The sequence below is a fragment of the Dipodomys merriami genome, unplaced genomic scaffold (assembly GCF_024711535.1).
Source record: "Dipodomys merriami isolate MVZ:Mamm:240054 unplaced genomic scaffold, mDipMer1.0.p SCAF_30, whole genome shotgun sequence".
In the NCBI taxonomy this organism is placed as follows: Eukaryota; Metazoa; Chordata; class Mammalia; order Rodentia; family Heteromyidae; genus Dipodomys; species Dipodomys merriami.
In genome coordinates, this window is record NW_027204493.1 from 2,961,211 (window position 1) to 2,987,539 (window position 26,329).

At 41.5% G+C, this 26,329-nt stretch overlaps 1 protein-coding gene across 3 annotated transcripts in view; it reads right to left on the reverse strand.

The window, feature by feature from the left end:
• Window positions 1-16,585: 16,585 nt before the first annotated feature.
• Agxt2 (alanine--glyoxylate aminotransferase 2) overlaps window positions 16,586-26,329 on the reverse strand; it is a 40,315-nt gene continuing 30,571 nt past the window's right edge. For all 3 annotated transcript variants that reach the window (XM_070041019.1, XM_070041021.1, XM_070041022.1), the window contains 2 exons: window positions 21,679-21,777; window positions 16,586-19,474 (listed from right to left, as the gene is read on the reverse strand). In XM_070041019.1, the coding sequence (XP_069897120.1) occupies window positions 19,355-19,474; window positions 21,679-21,777 (219 nt within the window). In that variant the 3' untranslated portion in view covers window positions 16,586-19,354. The remainder of the gene's footprint in view (window positions 19,475-21,678; window positions 21,778-26,329) is intronic.

The window sequence follows — 26,329 nt, forward strand, 5'->3', positions numbered from 1 at the left end:
TTAAAAATTTAAATATTTGGCTTTTTATTTCTCACTTTTCTAATAGCGAAGTCCAAGATCAAGACCTTGGCTGATTCCAGGTCTGGTGAAGGCCTATTTCTTTATTACATTATTTTATTTTTTTTATTGTAATTACAAAGGTGATATACAGAGGGGTTACGGTTATATAACTCAAGTAATGATACCCCTTCCCTTACTCTCTGCCAGATTTTCCCTCCTGTCCCCATCCAACTTTCTTTTTGTAAAGGACATTTCCATTTAGTGATTACACTGTTGGTTTCACAGTGATGTATTTGTTCTAACTATGAGTTTGGTCCACTTAAAAGAACATGTCAAGTATCTTAAAGGTGATTTTTCTCGTGTCTGCCAAGACTGTTAGGGACAATTTGTCACATTTCTATTTGGGGAGTTTAATCATTTTCAGAAAACAGTAGCCATTTTTCAGAAACTGGCTTTATTTTAGTAACTTGGAAATTATGTTTCAATGGTGGGATTATATAATTGATCTTTTGTAAAATATTCAGAATAATATAAAGAATCCCAAGTGTATAAAAATCTTAATGTTTTTTTTTTCCCCAGACTTGTTTTCTAAGCAGGGAGGTTTTGTAAAATTGAGCTTGTTTTCTGGATCTTGTTTTAAAACTTGGTTTCCCATTTAATATACCTATTCAATGGCAACTATATTAGTAGCATTTTAAACTCTGCATGATAGGATTTTCCATAATTTCATCAAACTGCTCTTAATGTGTTTTTTTGTTTTCCAGTTTTTCATCACCACATTCTGATAGATTTGCTAGCAGTTTTATGGCTGTGTTTGTTTTCACCCCCGGGTAAACTCCTTAAAAGAGAAGTGCCCACCACAGGGATTATCTGTCTTAAACGTTGATCTTCCATTTGCAGGATCAGCCTCAGAAAAGTGCATATGTTATTGCAGCATTGGAGGGAATAGTAGCTTATGCCATGTGAGGCCATACTTGTGTGTGTGTGTGTGCACGTGCGAGCGTGTGCACATGCACGCACGCGTGTGTGCATGCCATACTGGGGCTTGAATGAGGGCCTAGGTGCCGTCCTTAGCTTTTTTCACTGAAGACTGCTGTTCTGCCACTTGTGCCACAGTTCCACTGTTTGTTTTTTGGTAAAAGATTTTTATGGCCTTTCCTGTCCCAACTGGCTTTGAACTGCCATCTTTAGATCTCAGTCTCTTGAGTAGTTAGGATTACAGGCATGAGCCACTGGTATAACAACAGTGTGTGTGTGTGTGTGTGTGTGTGTGTGTGTGTGTGTGTGTGTGTGTGTGTGTGTGTGTGTGTGTGTGTGTGTCATGAGCCACTGGTATAACAGTGTGTGTGTGTGTGTGTGCCACTGGTATAACAACAGTGTGTGTGTGTGTGTGTGTGTGTGTGTGTGTGTGTGTGTGTGTGTGTGTATGCGCCAGCCAGTTCTGGTGCTTAAACTCAGAGCACTGTCTGTAAGCTTTTTTGCTCAAGGGTAGGGCTCTGCCACTTGAGCCACAGCTCTACTTCTGGCTTTTCGGTGGGGAGTTGAAGATAAAAGAGTCTCAGACTTTCTAGCTTCTGGCTTTTTGGTGGGGAGTTGAAGATAAAAGAGTCTCAGACTTTCTAGCCTGGGCAGGCTTTAAACTGCAATCCTCAGATTTCAGCCTCTTGAGTAGGTAGGATTTCAGATGTCAGCCAGTGGTACCTAGCTGTCTGTAACACATCTTACAGAAACTGAATTAGTTTTAACTTGAAAAAAGTGACAACATTTTTTCTGTGCAACAGGTAAGTTTGTCCTTAATTAGCTGCAGGTGACATTGAGATTCACTCTTTATGACAAAGAGTGGTGGCCTTTGATTAGAGGACAGGCTGGCTGAATGTTCTGTCCAGCATTTGACAGGCTGCAAAGAAACCTTTTAGGCATTTGATACAGTTCCAATTTTGGAAGCACCTTTTTAGAGCATGGTCTGGCCTTGCTTTTGCAGTCTGCTATAGGGAGTCATCTCATTTCCTGAGGTACTTCCCTGCCGGAGGTGTTGGAAGTGTCCATTCTGGGTGGATGGCTGGGGTTTTGCAACTGCAGCAGAGGTTGTACTTTCTCTGTTAGTTATTTTTTAAAACGCAACAAGTACTGCATGTGTCAGCCTCTCTTCACTTGAATTGCAGATGGCAGATCACTGCAAGACATTTTATGAAGAAATCTTATCTGTAGTCAGATCTATCTACAGATCCTTGCACTGAGAATATACGCATTCTGCCTTCAAGTCATCCAAGAGAAATTGTGCAGCTGGAGATGATGTTTCTTTGCCTTCCAGTGTTCGGTACCTTTAGGAGATTAGACCTGCATCAGAGGAACGATCCTCCCATGTACTGTTCCTAACCTAACCCAAGTAGCCTTACTTGGGTTAGGTTAGAGCCTTACTGGCAATCTTGAGTCTGAGACTTCTTAACACAGCCTCATGAAGAGGCAGTTGGGGCCATTTTGAGTCTCTATACCCCAGTCAGCTCCTCCAAGAGCAATCAAAAGGGACAGACAGGTGGAGCAGAGTGTGACAGAAACCAGTGTAAAACTGTGCTCCTGCTTCTGCTTGTGACATAGACACGCCTTGGTTTCAGAAATGACACTGACTCTGGTATCCTCAGGAATAGTTACATTTCTGAACTAAGAATATTTAACACTTGCTGTTAGGCTACCTGTGTTTTCCTGTAATCCAGCAAATTGATCTACATTGAACTGGTGACTGTGCACTTTGGGAAAACACAACAAAACAAAACGTGCAAAGCAAGTGGAACCTGGGATTGAATCCCTCTCTGCTGCTTCCTTAACTTTGCTGAGCTGGACCTCACCACCTGTAGAAGGGGGGATAGTTTTTTATTTTAGCAAATTACTTCATGACTTCAAACAGCATGAATTTACCTTGTAATACAGAAGACCAGACATCCTAAAGTGGGTCTCAGTGAGCTAATGTCCAGGCTTCAGCAGAGCTGAGGCACTGGAAAGAATCCATTCTCTATCTAACATAGGTTGCCTAGGTCCCTGGACCTAACCTCCTGACCTGACAATGGAGCAATGTGTGACTGGTGTCAGCGTAGCCAGGGAGATTGCTAGATCCTTAAGAATACATAACTCAGAAGCAGGCTGTGGATTACAGGGTGTGTGAAGTGAGGGTGAAAGAGCTACACTCTACACTCTTCCTCCCAAATGAACTAGCGTGCGTAAGGAGCTACGCAAAAGAAGCAAAACCTTAACATGAGAAATACCTGTACGATTGTCTCCATATTTTTGCAAATGAGAATTTCTTTAAAATAAGACATGAAAGCACAACACTGATGGGAAATGGGACTGTATCACACTAGATTTCCATAGGACCAAGACACCATAAGTGAAAAGACAGGAGAAAATGCAGGGTGGTGAAGAGAACAGAACTTAGAATTGCACAAGGGCTAGGCGCCAGTGGCTCATGCCTGTAATCCTAGCTACTTGAGAGGCTAGGATCTGAGGATTGTGGTTCAAAGCTAGCCCAAGCAGGAAAATGAGACTTACCTCCAATTAACCACCAGAAAACCGGAAGTGGTGCTGTGGCTGAAGTGGTAGAGCGCTAGCCTTGAGCTGAGCTGAGGGACAGTGCCCAGGCCCAGAGTTCAAGCCCCACAACCAACTAAAAAAACAAACAGCAATGGATTCTATCCAGAATCCATTGAAAAGCAAAAGAACCTGCCATGGAATTGAGGAGAGTAACAGCTGTGCGTTAGAACAGCAGTTCTCAAACTTGGTCTCAAACTCATGTGAGACTGATTTTTTAATCTTTATTTTTAAATTTTTTATTAAATATATTTTTAATGTAAAGATACTGTACAGAGGGGTTATAGTTACATGAGTAGGGTAATGAGTACATTTCCTCTCAAGCATTGTTACCCCTTCCTTTGTTTTTCCCCTATCATCCTTTTCCTCCCCAACTCCTCCCCCACCCCCCGGCCCCCCACCATGCAAAGTTGTAAAGTTCTTTTTCAACATAGGGTCTTGTACATCTCATTGTTACAAAGGGTCATCCTGTATCCTTATTTCAGCATTTTGTTATTTCCCTTCCCCTCCCCAAATTAGAAAAATGTATATACAAGATGCAGGACACCAAAATCAAATACAGTGACGAAAGGGGTTATACCATGGGGGAAGAACACACAAAGAAACAACAACAACAAAAAATCACACAGTACATTATAAGTACATTAAAAAGAACAAGAAAGATAAAATCTCTTGTGTCTATCTTGGGGTTCATTGCGCTTAGCATTAGGTTATATGGTTATATGTATATAGCTTTTGACCTCTTCTGCTTGTCCTAGACATATACTAGTTATTGCAGATAAGGGAAACCATGGGACCTATGTTTCTTTGAGTCTGGCTTACTTCACTTAATATAATTTTTTCTGAGTTTCCCCAAAAGACTCCACATAGAGCTCCCCTATGACACAGCAATCCCACTTTTAGGGATTTACCCAAATGATCACAAACAAGGCCATACTAAAGCTATGTGATAACTATGTTTATTGCATTATTCACCATAGCTAAGATATGGAACCAAGATGCCCCTCAGTAGATGAATGGATCAAGAAAATGTGGTGTGTGTGTGTGTGTAAGAATTCTATGCCTCCACTAGAAAGATGACACTGCCTCATTTGTTAGACTGCCCCATTTGGAAAGACTTGGAAAAAATTATATTAAGTGAAGTAAGTCATGTGAGACTATTAAGAAAAACTTTTAATAGCATTTCCAATGGCCTGTTCCAGAGCCCTGGAGTGCACCTAGAAGTGCCCGATCCCAGCATGGCAGAAAGTGCAAAGTCCAGGTATGCATTCAGGCAGGAAACAAGATCCTACCTAAAAATAGCCAGTATGTAAGAAGGGCTGGAGACATGACTTCTTGGTAAGGCACCTGCCTAGCAAGCATGAGGCCCTAAATTCAAACCCCATTATGATAGAGGGAGGGAGGGAGGGAAGGAAGGAGGGAAGAGAGATTTCTTGAGCTGAATGCCAAACTGAATTCAGAGCCCATTCAAATAAAGCACCAAGTTGATTAGAGGGTTTTGGCAACTCCCTATGTTATTCTCTATAGAAGGTTATTGGGCATCAACAATCTGTTTTGTGGTTTTGTGGGGTATTTTAACTGCCAAAGTCCTCTGGCAGTGCCCCTTGCAATTGCAACAGGCACTTGAGTTAAGCAGAGCCAAGGCCTAGTGATGTTTGTACAACACAAAGCCATCTATTAGCATGCATGGCTCCTTAGCAACATGGGACCGATCCAACTTGATGGATACACAATGAGAAGGTGAATGGTTAAGCCTCTGGAAACCCACACCCTGGGTCTGGGACTATTTGGACATCTATTTGGCTAATACTGTACTTTCATTCATTAGTCTTGAAATAGCCTTTCTCAAGGGAAATCGCACAGTTTGGGGCATTCAGGAAGCACGCAAATAATTTTTGAGAAAAGTTACCAATTTTCTTCTAGTTTTTAAAGACCTTACAGGAGACAGAATCAAAGCAACATGATAGCCATAGGAACTGTGGAACATGGCTCACACCTGTAATCCTAGCTACTCAGGAGACTGAGATCTGAGGATCAAGGTTCAAAGCAAGCTGAGGCAGGAAAGTCCACAAGACTCTTATCTCCACTAAGAGAGCTGTGGCTCAAGTGGTAGAGCACTAGCCTTGAGCAAAAGCAGCTCAGGGACAGCTTCCAGATCCTGAGTTCAAGCTCCAGGACTGGCAGAAAAAAAAATTGTGGAATAATTCATTCTTCCAGTCCTGCTATTAAAGTTCAAGAAGCAGCTCATTGATTAGGGAATCTCTCCAGTCTCTCTCACTGGGTTCATGTTCCTCTAGAGGTAAGTGTATGGCTATTAGATTAGAAGCTTGAGAGAAAATCTATGCTTGAGTCACTCAGCACTCTGACTCTTTTGCTTCTCTGGGTTGGCCTGTTTGCCTGAGCCTCTAGTTCAATCTGGAACCTCAGGGGGCAGTAGCAGAAACTCAATTCCTGCAGATGGAAGCTGGCAAGGAACACGCATGGGCCGGGGGGAGGGGGGGGTGTCCATGGCTGTACATTGCTGTTATTATTGGTTAGATGGTCTCTGTTTCACTCTGAGGTTATGTATTAAGAAATAATCACTATTACACCATTAACCCAGAAGTAATAGAGCCCACCTTTTAATGTCTATCTGCTTTAATGCATTTTCTCTTAATTGGTTTAGAACTCAGGTGGGAAAAAGAATTCTATGTACCAGGCTCCTTGAAGGGGGCCTAGTTTTGCAATCATCATTTGTCATAGTGACATGTTTTTTACTTTGAATAATAGAAATTAGCTTTGGTTACTAAGACCAATTGCAACAGACAGGAATCGGAAGAGCCTGAGCCTTAGCAACAAGATGTCATAGACACACACCTCACATTACTTCCTTTATAAAAGACACTCAAGCTCACTCATTACACCTGCAAAAAGATGTCATTTTCTTTCTTGACCTACTCAACTGCAAAATTCAAGAAAGCCTGAAAGCTCTCTGCTGAGATCTAAAAATAGACAACCCTATCAAAATTGTAAATAAGTATGCCTTTGAAGCCAAAACGATAATTCTAGAAATGTTCCCTACAGATGTATGCACATTTGTGTAGAAGGATTTTAGTTGCCTTTTTTTGTAAAAAAAAATGTTATAAACTGATCATATTCATCAATGGTTAATAAATGATGGCATAGAATGATCTCCAAGAGGCAACGTTAATGAAAATGCAATATATGTGTTACATGGTTGTTGAAGGACTACTAGCAGTGGTTTATCCAGTACGTGAATCAGACCATGGAGAAAAGAGGTAAGGGGAGGGACTTTCTTTCATGCTTTTAGAACTTCATACCAATTGCACCTATTTTCAGCATGTTATTCTTATTGAAGGAAAAATTGTAAAAATTCCTCCCCCTAATTCTGTGCCATCATCCTCAAAACCCATGAAGATGATTAATGGTTCACTTATTGAATTGTTATACTACAAGTCATAGCTGGCCTTAAGAGTATCTGGCAGGGCCTAATTTAATCACACAAGCCGCTTTAAAAGCCTTGAATTTTCTATGACTTTTGGCTAAAATTGGAGAGATTCTGATGAATAAGAAGGACTAAAGCCTCTGAAGATGGAGGAGGCCTCGTGTCACGGAATGCGACAGCAAGGAGAAAGGCTATGTGTCCTACAGCCACAAGCAGTGATTTGGCCAGCACCTGAATGGACTCAGGAGCTGGTCCTTGTCTGTAGACTGCAGATAGGAGCTCAGGTGGTGAGACCCTAGGCGGAGAACCAGCTAATCTGTGCCACTCACCTTGTATCACTGCAACAAAATACCTGAGCAAATCCAGGAGGGAGGATTTCTTTGGGTTCATGGTTTTAGGACTTTCTGTCCATGGTCTTTTGGCTCCTTTGCTTTGGCCCCGAGGCAGTCAGAATATCCTGGTAGCAGTAGTATATGGCAGCCATGAGGCTGTTCACCTCATGGAATCTGGGAAGCAGAGAATTGAGGAAGGAAGTGTTTGAGCATCTTCCTAAGGCATAGTTCCCCATATCCTCCTCCCTCCAGCAAGGCCCTGCTTCCTGATAGCTCATTCAGCGAATAACCCATCAGTGGATGAATTGATGAGGTATTGCCCTGATGATCAATCACCTCCAAATAGTATACCAGTTGGGGTCCTAGTCTTCAATACCTGAGCATTTTTGAAGGACACTTTATATTTTTCATTTCCCTTCTAATTGATTAGAGCCTCTGGCTCGGCCTAAGGATTAAGCAGACACAAGACTGACACATAGGAGAAACACACAACTATAGTTTAGTTGTTTTCACGTGTGACAGAGTCCTCATGAGAAAAACAAAGGTCCAGTGAAATAATTAAGGGTCAGGTGTGGTAGCTTGTGCCTGTAATCAGAACTATTTTGGTGGTGAAGATTTGAGAGGATCAAAGTTTGAGGCCAGACCAGGCAAAAGTGAGATTCCATCTCAACAAATAAATTGGGTATTATGGAACATGCCTGTAATCCCAATTAACTGGGAAGTGTAAATTGGAGGATTGTGGTCCAGGCTGGCCTGGGCAAAAGCGTGACACCCTATTTGAAGAGTAACTGAGACAAAATAGTTAGGAGCATGGTTCAGGTGGTAGAGCATCTGCCTAGCAAGTTCCAATTCCTGTAATGCCAAAAATAAAAATAAGGAGAAACAACTAGGGCTGAACACTTATGCTAGGTTGAACAGAGTGAAAATTCATATGACATGATAATGGGATTTTGACTAGGTCACTTAATTGTGGAAAACTGACTAGGAGAACAGAGGTTGGTTTAACACAGTTTATTTAGACAACTGTCATCTTTAACTCTCTGTCTCTGATTCTAAGACATGGCTGCAGGAGGAGAGTTTTCCCTCTTTAAGTTCGATGATTTGCTCTAATAGCTTTATAAAAGCCATTAGAGTTTCTGGCCCTGTGGAGTTAGAGTGGACCATTTTTCCCAGCGGAAGGCTGCCTTCTCCAGCCTGAAAACTCTTCAAACTCTACCACATAAGAAACTTTACAGAGGCCCCAGTGTCAAGTGTCTCTCGCCTTCCCACAGGCTAGGCCTCTACATGGCAAGCTCCTCATCATGTCTTGGTCATTTTGGTGACTAGATTCTATGGCTTGGTCATTTCAGTGAATGGCCTCCCCATGGCTTGTGGCTTTAGTGACTGGCTTCCATCCTGAAATTACCCAGGAGCCAATGAAGCCTTATCTTATCATAACGAAAGATGCTCCTATTGCCCAAGAAATTCCAAGGAACGGTGGTATTAGGAACTGGTATGAAAGAGCAAATGCCAGTACACAACAAGCTGCTGAGCAGCCTTATCACTTAGGAAGGGTTTAAGCTCAGTGCCAAGAACTGAGGATGGAGACCAAATATATATTTCTTATTATATCACAATAACTTGAGTCATTCCTCTCTTCTTTTTTAAAACAGGAGCTGGGTATGAAGGGAGGTGGAGAATCCTTTCCAGAAACTTTCCACTCTACCCTAGCAGCCCTTTCCTTACAGGGGAGATATGAGAATATGCTGGTGGCAAAGGATTGACCCTCATGGCTGGGAAGAAGGCCACTGATCTTTAGGACCAGTGAAGAACAGAAACCCGTGATCAGACTCTGTATGTTAGTTAAGGCTGCCCTGTGCCCATCCTACACCAGGTGCCATAGAGCATTCAAAGGATGCCCAAGGTGGAGATCTCTGCCTTAAAGGAAAGGACATCTTCCTTTTCACATCATGGTGAGAATCACTTTCAAATTCCCTAGATCAAAAGTTCCATGGCATGTTTATAGACTCTTGGACCTTCCTGTTGAGCAAGACTACAACACCCTGTAGTAACTGCGCTCCAGACCCTCCAAGAACTCATGCATTTCATGCACCAGGGAAGACTATCTTCTTCTTGTGTTTGATTCTGCTTTAAAGCTGCAGCATGAAATGCTAGAGTGGACGCAGATCTTCCTTTATCTATCTAGTTCAACCTGCTCCTTTTACACTGACAGATTCTGGTCCAGGGACAAGATCCTTACCCTGCTTTGGTGAGGTACTTAGTGAACAGTGACTAAGAACCAGACATCTTCGCTGGTATTTGCATTTAGTTGTTAGTTTTTTGGTATCTTTCTTTGTTCTAAGACAAAACATATACTTGAGAACCCTACACCCGAAGGGAAGAGATGAGTTCTCTGTGTTCACAAGTTCTCTGTGAGTGAAAAGTTTCTCATCTTCATGTGAAGTAGAAGCTGCTTGCTTAAAAGCAATGAGAAGGAAGTGGCGCTGTGGCTCAAGTGATAGAGTGCTCACCTTGAGCTGAAGATCACAGGGAAGCACCCAAGCCCAGAGTTCAAGCCCCACGACCGACAATTAAAAAAAAAAAAAAAGCAATGAGAACTCTCTGTCATTCTATTCAGTTATGGAATGAATCTCTATACTAAACATTACCTTTGTTTTCAGTGGGAGACATGTTCTCCATACACGAACACATTCCATTAAAATGAAAAATTCTTGCAAATTGACCATTCTTGTCAATTTAAGCACGTGGTTCATTGATACTAAGCACATTCATGAAGCTATACAGTCACCAGCACTGGCTTGATTTCAGACTGTTTTCATCATCCCAAACCGAAACTTAGTATCCATGAAATGTTTTTCCATCTCATGGCTTTGCACATAGGAATCCAGTTTTGCTACGAATACTTGTTGAAATGACTTTCTTTATTGAATGGTCTTGGTTCTCTTAAAAAATTAGATATTTGAGTATTTCTGTCTATTCTTTTTTTGGGGGGTCCGGTTGTGGGGCCTGAACTCTGGGCCTGGGAGCTGTCCCTCAGCTCTTCAGCTCAAGGATAGCGTTCTACCACTTGAGCCACAGCGCCACTTCCGGCTTTTTTCTTTTTGTTTATGTGGTGCTGAGGAATCGAACCCAGGGCCTCAGGCATGCAAGGCAAGCACTCTACCACTGAGCCACCTTCCCAGCCCTCTGTCTATTCTTTTTATCCATCTATGTATCTGCCCTTCTCCCTGTATCATACCATTGGATACTGCAGCTTGTAAGTTTTTCAAACCAGGAGGGGTCTTCCAACTTTATTCTTAAAGTATATTCTTTTAAAAGGTTACACCTACATAGCACATATTTTGGAAAGGTATTTTCCAGAGTAGAAAAATCTTCAATACAGAAACTAAACATTATCCTTTTTTGTTTGTTGCTGCACTACAAGAATTGCAGGAAGATGTGTTCTACAGTACTACCACAACCTACTGCCTAGAGGAGGCAGGAAGGAGGAGGTTCTGTGTGTGAAGGTCCCAGTGTGAGAAAAGCAGGAAAGATAGAGGAAAGCAGTGCTCCTGGGGAGGAAAGAAGCTATTGTTAAGAAGGAAGGACAGAGTTGGTTGAAGATATCTCCCAGGATTTAGGAGTTGATTCTAGATCCATTGCCAAGGATAAAGACAGCCCTTCTTCCCAGGTGTGCAGGACATCTGAGAAACCAAGCTCAGGCCCCTCCTTCAGCAGGTTCTCATGGTCCACCTCTAGGGCCAGCACCAGGAGGTACTGAATGGAACCAGCTGGAGACCATGACCACAAGGCAAGGCTGTTAAAAACATTCCAACTGGAGTTCTCCATTACCACTCCTCACTACCATTGCCAGAGGAAAGAAAACACACTAAAAACATTTTCTTCCTGGCATAATTTCCACTCACCTCCTACCTCTTTGCTTTTAAAAAATTTGCTTCATGTAGCAATCAACAGTGCTTGCAAATTGGAACTTTTCTCTGGCACAGAGGAAAAGTTAGGTAACAGGGCTATGGAGTGCTAAGCTCTCGCATGGCTGATGAGGACTGTCAGGTGGAGCAATATGTCAAGGAAGACACAGCAATGAATGGGACAAAGAGAATCGAAAATGTGTCAAGGGGAAGCAGTGAAAGTCTCAGTCAGCCATGACATCTAGATCTAGGATAGTTAGTGGAAGCAAAAAATCTGTGACCAGCCATGGGGCAGCCCACATGGATAGCTGGAAAGGGGAGGGAGAATAGGAAGTTTGGTTGAGGCTGGCTTCATGGAGTGTGGGTGGCTATGGCTGATACTGCCCGTGTATGGCAGGAAGGCAGTGGGTCCGATGAAATTTCCTGCATCCAGGGCTGTGTGTGCCCTTCAGGGTGAGGCAGAGAAAACTAACAGAACTCTATGGAAAATACTTAGGCAGTTGGTTGTTGACTGTGTGATGTTAGAAGCTTGAGAGGAAGTTGTCCTTGAGATGTGATTGGAATCTTCAGCATCTGGATGGGAAAGCTGCCCAGAATAATGGCTGAAACTATCCCGACAGAGTATAAAAGAGGAAAAGAAGAGGTTAAGGTAAAAATCCATGTATACGAGCATTGAGAAATGAATAATGATAATAATGATCATGATTAATATAAATATATGGGAATAGGAAAACTTGAGGGACAGAAAAAGAATGGAAGCAATAGAAAGTGAAGAGATTTTCTAGAAGAGCATGACCAGTAGTCACAAAGAAGACAAGTAAAATGAAGACTGAGACTTTTCTTTATATAGTTACAATGCTTGATAAGAAATGTACTCATTACCTTGCTCATGTAATTGTAACCCCTCTGTCTGGTATTTCCAAATTAAAAACACTTAATAATATAAAAAAAGAGTAGTCATTTTTGTAAAGCTAGGTTTACAAAGCCAGAGTGCTTAGTACTAAGAGAATTGACCTTGCAGGAAGTGACTTCTCAGAGCCTGAGCTCTTCTCCCGTGCATCACTTTTGGGAAGAGAATATGTTTGAATAACACTTTCTTTTAGTGAGAGGGACAAATGACAGATATGTTAATAGGCTGAGAGGAAGACACCAAAAGAATGTAGAAGTTGAAAATCAGCAGAGAAGAGTAATTTGTACAGCAAGATCTTGGAGAAATCCTGGAGAGGGCCAAAGTTTCATAAAATAACTTGAACATTAAAGTGAAGGAAGGTGGAGTCATTAGCTGGTAAAGTCTGGAATGAGACCACAGCTGGCTGCTAGATGGCCATGCACTTGAGGGAGCTAGGAAACCAGTATGCCCATGGAGAGAAATACTAGGAAAGGCACTGGGGCCTGGGTGGGCAAGAAAGCAAGAGCAGAAAGGAAGAAGGCAGTAGAGGGTATTAAGTAGGTGACAATGCATTGTTTATACAATAATTTAAATCTAAAGTCATTTGCTGAAAGTGAAGGCAGGGATAAATTGTAGATCTGAGGAGAGTATAGTACCCCACAGAAGAATGAATGAGACTTCTGGTGGCTTCTAAATTCATCCTACAGTTTTTAGGGATGCATCATGCATCATCATCTATCTTGTCTTTCTAAAATAACATTTCATAGTTACTTAAAATGCTAAACATATAAGTAACTTACATCTACATATTTTGGCTATATAAATATGTATGTATATGTGTATATGTATTATATATAATCTTCTTTTGGGCTTCAAACACAGAGTCTTTATTCTAAGATGACTATTAACATTGAAAATAACTCCACTGAAGACTAGGAAATGCAGGAGTTGTGGTATTTTAATATCAGTATAAGTATTTCTGATTTCCAATTCTCCTTCCTATCAGTAAACAATATGATGTAAATGATGATGACTGATGCTTTTAATTGTGTATCCAAATGAAGTAACTCCCACTCACATATCTGCTTTTCAGGCTTGTTTCCCATGCATTACACTCCAGGATGTTTATTTTCTTGTCCTAAAACTCCCAGTGATTAACTGCTACATGTGTACCCTTGTATTTATTTGCTTTGTTGTTGAATTAGCATTTATTTTTACTTTGAAGGAGTTTCATTGTAATATCTTCATACATATAAACAGTACACTTGAAACAAATTCACCTCTATCATCAACTCATATATATATATATATGTCATACATAATATATTGTATATTAATGTATACATATTTCTGAACACATAAACACAAACAAAAGAGCCTTTTAAAAAAATCAAATCCAGGGCTGGGAAGGTGGCTCAGTGGTAGAGCGCTTGCCTTGCATGCCTGAGGACCTGGGTTCGATTCCTCAGCACCACATAAGCAAAAAGAAAAAAGCCAGAAGTGGCGCTGTGGCTCAAGTGGTAGAGTGCTAGCCTTGAGCTGAAGAGCTGAGGGAGAGCGCCCAGGCCCAGAGTTCAGGCCCCATGACCAGACCTCCCCCCGCAAAAAAAAAAATGTCAAATCCATCCTTTATTTCAGCTAGGCTAATTTCTGCCTTGTAATCTTGTGTAGTTAGCTTTTGCCCTCCTGTGTGGAGCACTGTGTTAGACAATAAATACATAAAGATAAAATAAAGGTTCTCTGTCAATACTGGAGAGTCCATTGAGGGAGAAAAAATGTGTACACAAGAGTAAGCAGCCACGAGAGAGCCCAGGGCCATCTAAGGAAGTTCTATCAAAAGGCAGAAATCTGGGCTGAAGTTATAGTAGCTCTGTGTTAGAAGGCTTACCCAGCATACATGCTTAGGACCTAGTTCAATCTTCAGCACTGCAAAAGAGTAGTAGGATTAAAACAAAAAAACAACAACAACAAGAGACATGGAAGCCTATGGAGAGAGTCAATAATATGCACTACTCATGCATTTTCCTAGTTAAATTCTTGCTGGGATTTCATGGGTTATACTATCTTCTTTATGGATATGAGAAAGCTTCAGTTCTGAGAACAGTTTCCAGAACAAATTACATACAGAGTTTGTGCAGGTTCCTTCTTCTGTGTCATGTCATTTCACCTAATTAAATTGTGTTTGAGGTATGATCTGCAATACCCTCCAGCTGCTTTCTCTCTCACATAGACTTGATTGCACTGTGTTCTGACATCTTCATCATAGCTTTATCCTGGCATACTCACCCCATACCTTCAGACCAACCCTCTTCATTTGCCACCAAGCTAATCTAGGATGATCTATTTTATCTCTGTTTCAAAGGTATTGAAATAATTAAGCTTTTGTTTTGATGATGCCACTCAGCTAAATTTAGTGGCCCTTTTTCTTTTGTCTGTTAGGATTCTATCGCCATTGTAATGGGGCAAGCCTGTGCCATGTTTGCTGCTTGTGTCTCAGCTGAGACAGAGCCTTTGCTTTAATTGAGAGCAAACTTCCAATGCAGGATCCAACAGCCTTACAACTCTGCTTATGAATTATAACCATAATGCTTTGCTCTGCTGTTCCCACATTGAGGATGAAGAGGCAATTATTGTGATATTTTCTGTTATTCTCCTGTTGCTCTTAGCAGGACAGAAGGATTTAAAGTGGGATTTAAAGGTGGAAAAGGAATTAAATCCTCCGATAGTATAGTGCAATGTTTCGTTTCGGGGTTCACTTGCATTTCGGTTGGCCCTCTGTCCTCCTTGGTTTCTGATCCACAGGTTAAACCAACTGTAGATCAAAACCATTTATGAAGATTTTTTTCTGAGTATTATCCCCATAACAATACTAACATTTACATTATATTAGTATTGCATGATTTGGAGTCAACAAAATATGTAAATACTAGGCCATTTATATAAGGGACTTAAGCAGTGTGAGATTTTGATATCTTCAGAGGGTCCTGAAACCAATTCCCCACGGCTACTGGGACAACTGTACTGTAAAGTTACAAAGCAACACAGTTATACATGATTAGATTTTTATAATACAAATAAGAGTGTACTTTGTCAGTATATTGTCTGCTTCTGAGTGTTCTTTTACAACAATTATTGTTATTCATGCTATACCAAAGCTTAATGCAATTTTGAAAATACTACTCACTCCTGAGTGAACTGACATTTTCTGTGGTTTAAACAGCTGCTAACATTTTAATGTTATATTCTGATCACATGATTAACTGTCAATATGTTCCTTGGGTGGAAAAACAAAGTTTACTTGAGCTAAGTGTTCATTATCTTCACTTTAGGTTGTTTTAACAAGATAGGAAATAAGAAGGGTTGGCAAGAATGTGGGCTCCTTGCCTTATGTAAGCTGGCTTATATCCCATCTCCTGTGGGCAGAGCAGAAAATGGAAGGGAAAGAAATGATGGTGTTAAACTCCTGCCCACGACTCCACATGGAAAGGAGAATCCTCGTGTCTATAAATCAGTGAAAGAAATGATCAGTTCGGTTTTTTTTTAAAGCCATCCATGCTCTGAGGTCTCAAGTTCCGCCCTTCCCTTCCCCTGCCTCAAGGCTTGCTCATCTCTGAGACCCTCTGTTCTTCAAGAATTGTGGTTGGTCTTGATCAACAGGAGTATGGATAGAATCATGTGCTCTTCATAGTCCAAATATGAAACCCATTTCAAATTCCATTACTGGCATTGTGTTATGGTTTGAATATGTTTTATCCCCACTACAATTCGGGTGAGGGCTAGGGGTGTGACTCAAGTGGTAGATGTTTACTTAGCCTGTACAAGAACCTGGGTTCAATCCTTAGTATGGAAGGAAAACAAAACCCAAACCCAAACCACCCTGTGAATCCCTCAAAACTCAGGTGAAGCTTGGTTCCCAATGTAACAATGGGAGATGGGGCCTAACACAGGGTTTAGTTTGGAGCAGAGACCTCACAAATGGATTGGTGCCTTTTCCTTTGTGTGACGTTTCACTAGATATAGTACCTCAAGAGCCTATGGTGATAAAGCAAGCCTACACTTGTGTTCAATTTCTTCTGCACATACCCCCTTGCTCTTCACTTTCCACCACGAGAAAGTAGACTTTACCAGATGCAGCTGCCTGGTTTGGGGATAGGAGCCTAAATCAACCTCCATTCTTTGTAAATTATCTAGACTTGAGTATTTTGTTAGAGTGACAGAAACAAAGACTTTGATAATAAGATATACTCTGGAAGTGAAAGACTACCAGGATACAGATATAGATATTTATAAGATTTCATAGTAAGAGGCTGCATGAATTTGTCTCAATGACTAAATTCCTCAGACTAAATTCCTCCAGGTCTAGGCAGGAGGACCTGTTCCCGCTCGCCCCCTCCCTCCACCCCCCTACCCCCTCCCCAGGAACTTTGACCAATCAATGAGAGAGAAAGAACATCCAATGAACCCATAGAAGCAGACTCACAGCAAAGCAAAGTACTCAAAATGCATGGCAGAGAGAGAACGGTAGAAATAAAGCAAACTGAACTGGCTAAAACGTGGGGTCAAATTGTGAAGGTTCTGGAATGCTATGATATTTGAGGTTTGGTTATTCCATAAGCCACGAGGAGCACTCCAGAATTCCAAGAGAAAGGAGATAGTCATTTTTTAAAATCATTAAAATGAGTGATTTTTGCATTAGTGTAGTACAGGGTTGGAGTGATATCATATAGGAGTAGTTCAAATAGTTCAGGACAGATATAGGCAGTTTGGGTATAAATGGACTATTCTAGAAAAGTTAATGTTGGAGTTAGTGTTTCCAAGATTTATCCAAATGAAGAACAAAAGGATAATTTAGAGGGGGAAAATGACCCGAATTATGAGCCTGAGTTTAAAGAAAGAGTTCCATCAATAAAGAAGGGACTCAATGGAAGAGAGAGATTTAGTAGGCTTTGTCTTGAGTCTGTTGAGTTGAAATGTTCTTGTGATATCCAAATAAAAATGTCCAGTGAATTACAGTTTGGGGGATGGAGCTCAGGAAAAAAATGTTTGAAACTGAAGACAAGCATTTGGAAGTCACCTGCATAGGTGAGGCAGAGGAAATTTCAGAAGCAGACCAAGTTGCTTTTAAGGAGAGAATATAGCATGAAAAAAGAGATGACCAAGGCCAGGATCTTGTAATTCAGGAGTTTACAGGAAAGAGATGAAGAGCTATGTGGAAGGGCCACACTGCTGAGGCCAAAGAAAGAGCCATTGTTTAGAAACAAAACCTCCAAATGAACTTCTTTTGGCCACCATTTCTAAGGAATGAGTGTCAGGAATGAGACACTGGCTTGGATGGGAGACAAGGAAGTCCACATGGAGCAAAAAGTATTATGGGGAAAGCCTTTGTGATGGAACGTACAGAAGAATAGCTTGAAGGGAAGGAATTTCTTTTCCTTTTCTTTTCTTGTCTTTTTCTCTTTTTTTGGTCAGTTGTGGGGCTTGAACTCTGGGCCTAGGCGCTGTCCCTGCGCTCTTCAACTTAAGGCAAGCACTCTACCACTTGAGCCATAGCTCCACTTCCGTTTTTCTTTGAACCATAATCCTCAGATATCAGCCTCCTGAGTAGCTAGGATTACAGGTGTGAGTCACTAAAAAGAATTTTTATATTCACTGGTTCACTGGATTTCTATCTAAGCCAGTTCCAGAAGGTAGGGAGAGCAAGGAGACAAAGGTTTTGCTCCAAGTCATTTCTAGCAAATTAAGTGGAAGGGCTGGATATAAGATTCAAGTCATTTGGTCCTAATTCAGTGACCTTGCCATAGCACCCCGCACTTCTGGAGTGCTTGTTGTGCTTGGATAAAGAAGGCACTTAGCTCCTTGCTATGGGGCTTTGCCCTTATCAGAGGGGGTGAGGGGGAGGGAATTTTATCTCTACTCCAATGCCTGATGAGAACAGATCTGAGATGTAGGATGTGTTAGAAGAGACACCTCAGAGGGGTAGACAATTAGGATGTGGCTACAAACCAGGACACAGCTTTAAATAACCAATCACATGTTGAGAAAGTTCTTTCCTTTGTAGTTTCCCAGGACCTCTTTGTTTTCTGTTTCAGGGAAGGACTCACTCGGGAGTATATTTTTCACACTTCTCAAATATTCTCTTGTCTCCTTTTTGAACAAATAGAGAACAGGCCTCAGGCAAGAAGATTGGCAAATCCTGTTTCTCCAGTGATGGATTCTATTGCTTCTTGTATTTGCTTCATTTTTATGTTTTTTTCTCTTATGACAAATAGTATTTTCTCATTTATTGTAATTATACCAAGCTTGTTATTAAAACCTCAAATTAATAAAAAAAAAATCTTGATTTCTAAGACAAGTGATATATTCCTATGGAGAAACCCTGTGTTTTGGGGAATTCTGTGCATTGCATGGGGTCTTCTGTAATAGAAGAAATGAAGGTTTAGAACAGGGTAGGATGGCTGCAGTGGGAACAGAAAAAGAAAAAAAAGAAGGCTCTCAAAGGCATTTAAGAGAGTTGAAGGTGGGAAGCAATTATCTTCTTAAGGCAGTTAGCACTTCATTTCTCAGGATGCTGTGGACTGCTGCATGGAGAACTTAGAAAGGTTTCTGCAATACAGTGAATTTATTGTGTCACAATTCAGGAGGCTGAGAGGTAGAGCGGCTCCAAGACGGTGAGAGTAGTTCATTGGCATTCCCGACCACTCAGCATTCCACTTCCCAACCTCAGCAAGTAGGCTGTATTCTCATGGTCCCACCATGATGGCTGATAGGTCCCAAGAATCTCATCACGTCATGAGATGTTTCCTGGGAAAGGACACGCTGTCTTTTCTGGAGCTGAAGAGTGGAGGGGGAAGAAAACGTTCCCCAAAAGTGCCTCCACCAAAAGATTTTCCTTAAGGTTTGTGGGCCAAATACTACATATTCATGCAGAAACCACTTAATTCAAAGGGAATCACATTATGGAAGGCTAATATGGATGAGTTAGGACTGCTGTTGGGAGAGCAGGATGGAGACAGTTTTCCAGAAGGATGGAGTTTTTGAGATCACAAAGATCTCTTAACAAATCAGGCCCAGAAATGGTCAAACCATGTCTTACAATGACTTAAGAGAGCTTTAAGGTTTCCCTTCGTTCCAGTGGTTTTGAAATTCCTCCAATTCAGTCTTGCTTGTAAGTGAGAAGTTCTTGTGGCTTGGGGTTTCATATTTATATTTTTTCCCTCTTGGCTTTTCTCTCCATGTGTTGGATTAAGGCACAACGAAATACTTCCACTGCAAAATCCACTTCTCTCTTAGTGACACACATTGGGGGCACAATGCGGAAACTCTGAGGAGACAGAGGAACATAGAACAACCAACCATCAGAAGAGCAAATATGGTTCTGAGGAATCCTGCCAAACTTAAGAACCCCAAACTTCGTTTTTTGCTACATTCCTTAGGTTTCTCTGATTGGGCTGAATTCTTCCCTCTCTTTTTACAAGCTCATCTGCCAGTTCCCATACAAATCCTTGTACAATCTATCCCAGTGTGTGTGTGTGTGTGTGTGTGTGTGTGTGTGTGTGTGTGTGTGTGTGTGTGTGTGTGTGTGTGTGTGTGTGTGTGTGTGTGTGACAGTACTAGCATTTGAACTCAGGGCATTTGTTTACTTATTTATTTTTATTCTCTTGGCTTTTGTGTTCATGGCTAGCATTCTACCACTTGAGACTCACCTCTGCTTCTGCTTTCTTCTAGTTAATTGGAGATAAGAGTCTCACAGACTTTTTTGCTTGGGCTGGCTTTGAATCACAATCTTCAGATCTCTGACTCCTGAGTAGCTAGGATTATGGGCATGAGTCACCTGCAGCCAGCTCTTTTTCTTTTAGTCATTTGTTCATCTCGGTCCTTCTACCATCTCCACTGTTATCTTAGGCCCTTTTGTATACTCCTTTTCTGTGTGTTTTACTCCCAAAATTATCCACAAGATTTGGCCTCCATCCTTGAAACCACACCCCAAGTTCAGTAAAAGTATTAAGTTACAGTTAGAAGTAAGAAGTTCTGGTGGTTTCAACGGTGACTATAGATAGCAATAATGTACTATGTATTTCAAAAGAGCTTGAAGAAAGAATTTTAATATTCTCTCCCCAAGAAGATAATAGATGAGATAGCCTCCCTGGGTTTAGCCCTTACTCAACATATTTAGGTATTGGAACAGTACATTGTAACCCATGGCTTGGTACAATCATCCTGTATCATAGTATTTCTTACTATTTTAATAGTCACGAAAAGATACTCTATAATTTTTATTAGCATTTTCTGGTTACTAGTAAGGCTGAAGACTTTCCCATTTTTTTTGGTTTATTAGAGTATATGCCCTTTTGTGAATTTGTCTGCCTGGCTTTGCCCATTTATCTAGCAGAGTGCTCATTTCATTCAGATTTAATTGATCCTTCCCTTTGTGTGTGGATTGCACTTCCTCTGCTTTCCTTTTGGTGCACAAATCCTGCTCAATCTTGTATTGTTGTTACCTGTGTCTGATTGTTCTTGTTGGACAGGGGCTGCTGGTGGGCAGAGCCAGCCTGGAGTCTGGACGCTTGTCTCATGTGAAGCCTTGTCAAGTGGAACACTATGTTATAAATGCACTCTCAAGAACCACTGGGGTCACAATGATAAGCGCGAAAATAAAGAATTGTCTCAGCAGGGCAAAATATACTTCTGCAGAAGGGTATGCCATCAGCCAAAAACCTGGCAATCAAGCACCATGTACCCTACGTGTTTATATGTTAAAAAGTGGGCAAGAGGAGAGGATTGAGTAGCAGACGCTACACTTGCCTGTTTTAAAATATTTATTTATTTATTTATTTTGTGACAGTCCTGGGACCCAACTTAGGGTCTAAGTGCTGTCCCTGAGCTTTTTTGCTCAAGGCTAGCACTTGAGCCATGGCTCCATTTTTTTTGTTGGTTAATTGGAGATAAGACTTTGCTGCTTGGGCTGGCTTTGAACTGCAATCCTCAGATCTCAGCCTTCTGAGTAGGCGTGAGCCACCACTGCCTGGTTCTACCCTTAATTTTCTTTCTTTTTTCCCCCTTCCTTCTTTCCTTCCTTCCTGCACTAAGACCATTCCTGGGATGGTGGTCCACCTCTCCTAAAAGGGTTATCTGGGCCTGCCTGGGCTGTCCCAGGTAAATATTAAAACTGAGCAATGCACAAAGAGTTCAGGGATAGGACAGGAAAGGCCATTCTGGCTCTAACAGGTCTCAGAATTATTTCACACATGAGACAAGTTACGGTATTTCATGAGTGTTACGATTCTATTATCACTCATACTTAAATCATCTGGTTTGGCTGGACAGCTTGTTATCTTTTCTCTACAGAGAAGCTATAATCAAACCATTTACCACAGCACCCCCTTGTGGCTATCATTTTCTTTGATTACAATGAAGCATTATCTCTGGAAGAAGTGGTGGCTAGGTCCCCTAACATGATGAGAAAGAAAAGCCACCAGCATTGGCCCACCAAGGAGACATGCACATGACAGCCAGCCTCTCTCTTACCTGAGAATATATGCCACTTCTGCCCAAAAGAAGCCCCATATCTTTACAGTCCTCATGGATTTGACTAACTTCATCACGAGGGAGAGGCTGCCGGCTCATCTGTGAATAGATTTTTTAAAAAAGTTTCTAATTTGGTGTTTGAATGGTTAGAAGCATTATTTCTCAAGTAGAAACAAAACAAAACAAAACTCAAGGAACCAATGTCCCTGTAATTAAATAAAGTGGTTAACTGCCTTACTAGATTCAAAAAGAGTGTTATTAAAAAATTTTTTTTTTATTGCATTACATCCCCAATTTCCAAAGACATAATGAAGTTCTGTGCAGAAAGCCAGAGAATCTTGGTTCTCCTAATGACTACTCAGGGAATTTGGTTCCTGAATAGCTGAGTTTGGAGTCTGTTCTATGTTGAAATCCCTCTTAATGTCTCACTGTGTTCTGCCCATGGAAAGAGCTCACTTCAAAGTCCAGGAAGTGGTTTAGCAGTTGCACAAGGGCATTGTCTGGACTGCAGCTCTGCCAGGGAGCTGGGGTAAGGTCCAACTTTTCTCATCTTCTCTGCTTGCTTTCTCTCCCAAGACTTCACTGTCCAGGGTTAGGAAAGGTGAGCAAGAGGCTGTATCAGATACATGGCATCTGGTGTTGGTCGCCTATGTGGGTGGTCAGGCATGCCAGTCATCCTTTGGTGACATCGAGGTAGTGTTTATTGTCCTTTCTATGCACTCTTTGCTTTCTCAGTCTGCGAGCACAAATACCTCCTCTTCACACAGTCATTTCAAGTCAGATTGTACCTACATTAGCTGGAAGCCTTTCACTCTGCAAATATGTGGGCCTTACATGAGGCTGAATTAGACTTGAGACAGGGTTAAAGATCTGCATTTTAGAAATGCTTCTTAGGTGTCGGGGCTGAAATCATCCTGATCTTCCCTCTTTCTGCCCCAGACTAGCATCAGCACTGGGCGTGGCTCTCTGGTTTTAGATAATCAAGGCATGATGCTTGTTTGCTGGTCATTCCCTGCAGGTAGAGAAGAGCTTCCTCCAATGGGACCTGATTAATTAGTCTATTCAGGGCTTTCTAGTCACTCTCCCCTGGGCCTTGGCATCTTTTCCCTTTATCCACCAAGCCCAGATCCACTTTTCTCCCAAATCCCCGATTCCTTGGAAGGTGTTGGTGTCGGAGTACACAAGATGTGACTGGACTTTCAAGAGATGCTCACAGTTTTTGACTGTCTTCAAGCTTTACAATACAGAAAGTAACACTCCAACCTTCAGTACTGGCTAAGAGAGGTCCGGGGTTTGGGGAAACACTAGGATCTTCTCCTTGTCTCTAAATTCTATCATGTATCCCTGCTTGCCCAGAGATTCTCATCTATTGGAGAGAGAAGACTAAAAAAATTAGAATCAAATTCCTAGGACTGAAAATAAGTTCAATATGATTCTAGAGATCAGAGGCTGGAGGGGCCTGGTTAACCTGGAAAGGCTTCCTGAGAGAAATATGGGCTGCTGGGGGCCTCCCCCATTATGAATGTGGACCAGAGGAGTTTTCTTGGCCCCACCCCACCATTGGTCGGGGTTGTCATTCCCCCTGGTCTCTGGCCCATTTGATTCCACTTTCTGCATCCACGGTTGTGATCCACTGGACATCTTGTCTGTATTCCTCAGTGAAAGGAAGGGCCAGAATCCGCCATGAGTTTCAAAGGGCCTTGTAGTCAGAACTACATGAAGGTGCTCAGGCACTTGTGTTCATACTCATGTCCCAACTGCTTGCTAAAGAGGTAGCCATGTTGATTATTAAACTTCTTGCTAAGTGTATTACATACCTTCATGGAGACCACTCTTTCAATGTGCATTTGTGTTTAAGTAATTATAAAAGTCATTAATGATTATTAAATAAAACAAGTAATATAGAAGTATATAAAAAACAAATAAAAACGTTCCTTTCTTCATCCTCTGCCAAAGAATACCTCCTATTGATAATTGAGTGTGAACCATGTTCTTTCACACTGTGTATGAAAATGTATGGATATGTACATTTTTAGGGTACATATCCCTAAATATAATAATGTTCTACAATTTTCTTTTAATAATTTTAAATAAATGTTTCCAAATCAGCCTTTTGGACCTAGTTGTATTAAAGGTTACTTACTATTTCATTGTTTCTCAGTAGTTTTTTGTTTTCTTAATATTGAGCATTAAGATTAGTATTTCTAATATTTTTACAGTTAAAAGCTGCTCCAAATATCCTTCTTTGTAGCTATTACACATATTTGTGAGTATTTAGGATGCATTTTTAAAAGTGGAATTTTAAAGCCCAAATGTATAGACATTCAAATTTTTATACATCTAGACACATCACTGTCCAAAAGACTGTACCAATTTGCATCCTTAGCCATATTGGATGAGAGTGCCCATGTTAGATTATTCTAGACAGGACCAAAGGAAAGTTCTGGGCTGCTCTAACTCCATGAACATCATCTGAGGTTTGCCAGAGGCTTGTAGTCAGTCCACCAACATAAACACTGGCCAACTATGTCTCCCGGCTGCTAAGCTTACTTGGAATAATAAGGTCTTTTCAATAAACACATGATGGATAATATCATAGGCATATGGATAATACCATAGACTTGAACATCCCCACCCATCTTCCAAGTTCAGGTGTTGAAATCTAATCATCAGTGTGATGATGTGAGCAGTTGGGCCTTGGGAAGTGGTTGGATCTGAAAGAAGGGCAAGGGGAAAGCCAAGGTGAAAATCTGGGATGAATAAGTTAAGGGTGCTTTGACTTTTGTTGTTTGTTTGTTTGCTTGCTTGCTTGTTTATGATTAGATTTCAATCATGCAAGTAACTTGGGAAATAGATAGGTCCTATGTGGTTTACTCTACCCTTAAGGGGAATGTCTTCTTAAATGAGACTTAGAGAGATCGCTTTACCCTTCTGTCCTGTTTGGTAACAGCAGGCGGATAGCTCTCTGTGCCCTTAGGACATGGACCCTCCCCAGATTCTGATTAGTGCACCTTATCTAGGAATTTTTACTTTCTAGACTGGTGACTGTTGACTTCTGTTGTTTATGAATTTCTCAGTCTATGGAATTGGGTTACTGTGGCATGAACTGAGATAGTGGAGGGGATTATTTCCAAAGAGCTCCTTGGACCATCAATGCTTGAGGAATCCTCCAAGGGATGGGGGCCCTGACACGGGGAGAAGCAAAGATAAGTTGTACATAGGATGTGTGTGGGCCTTGGGGCAGACTAGGATGTCCTCAGGCAGAGACCGGGAGGAGCCAGCAGCTTCCGTGGCAGGGGACACGCTGGAGCAGCATTTGGATACAGAATGACGTGGAGGAGACACCGTGGAAAACCAGGGACTGATGACCTGGGATTTAAATCTGGGTGGTGTCCATGCTTATCTGATACAGCTTACCTTCTCCACCATATAATCTGAATCCTGTTTTATGTCAAATAGCTCTGTATGTCATGGTAATGGAGATGGATTATGATTTATCTAGTTCTGGACCAGTGGTCATTTGGGAGTATTCTGATCTTTTACTCTGAGAAAGTTTCTCTGATATGACTTGGTGTAAGAAGAATTTGGGTTTTGAAATAGCCCTAATCCTTCTCACCCATTTTCTTCTTTTAAGCCTAGACTTGGGCAATTATAGATACCTTTGAGGAAGCTCATTGGATCTGGGAGAAGACTGATAACCTTGAATTGGCCACAGCTGGCTCATGAACTAGCAAGTCTCATTAGGACTTTCATTTCTTTTGTCTTCCCATAACTTTCAAAGCTTATTTAAATATTGCAGCTTTGTACTGGGTCTGCTGTGTGATATTAATGCAAGAGTCTGATATCCATTGTCTGGCCTGAATAGTAAAAGAACTAAAGATCAATTCATCTATAGTGGGATGGCAGGAAAGGACCAGATCATGACATCCCGAAGGGAAAGCTGCAGCCCAATGGACAAGAGTTAAGATCACCAGGTTGGTCTGGGAAACTCCATCCTATGTCAGGATTTCTCTTCTATTTTTCCTTAGAAGACTCATCTTTGTTTCAAGGCACAGTTTCTCCTGGCATGGGTTCTAGAGCCAACAGTAACAGAAACAAATAAGCTAAGAAGGATCTGAGAGGCAGGGCGAGGAGGGAATCGCCAGGAGGAGTAAGATGTGGGGAGAAGGGTGACAATGGGAACAGTGATCTTGGGGTAATTCTACATTCAAATGTTGTCATTACTTTGAGGTCTCGGAGGAGTACGTTCCTCCTTGGTCCCTTCTGAGTGAAGTATATTCATAAGCAAGCAAATACAGAACCCAGTTTATCTCTAACACACCCACCCCAAACTTTCACCTGAGATTTCTCCTGACCCTTCATCAATTCCTTCACTCTTGGGCCACCTCCTCATTCCAAAGTAATTTCCTCCCTTTCCTCCATTTCCAAGTGTTGGGTCATTGCTTGTGCTCTTTGTTTTAGCTAGCAAGAGTACTAGCAGTCTCCCTTTCCAAATGCTCTCACACTCCTCTTGAATTCTCCACAACCTGTTAGCATTTTGTTTATGAACCCCTCCAGGGCAGTGCTGAGTTATGCTGCCTGCACTTCCTTTCCCAGGATGCAAAGCGTGCTTTCAGTGGATACTCCCTATTTTTAATGCCTTGTGGCCTCG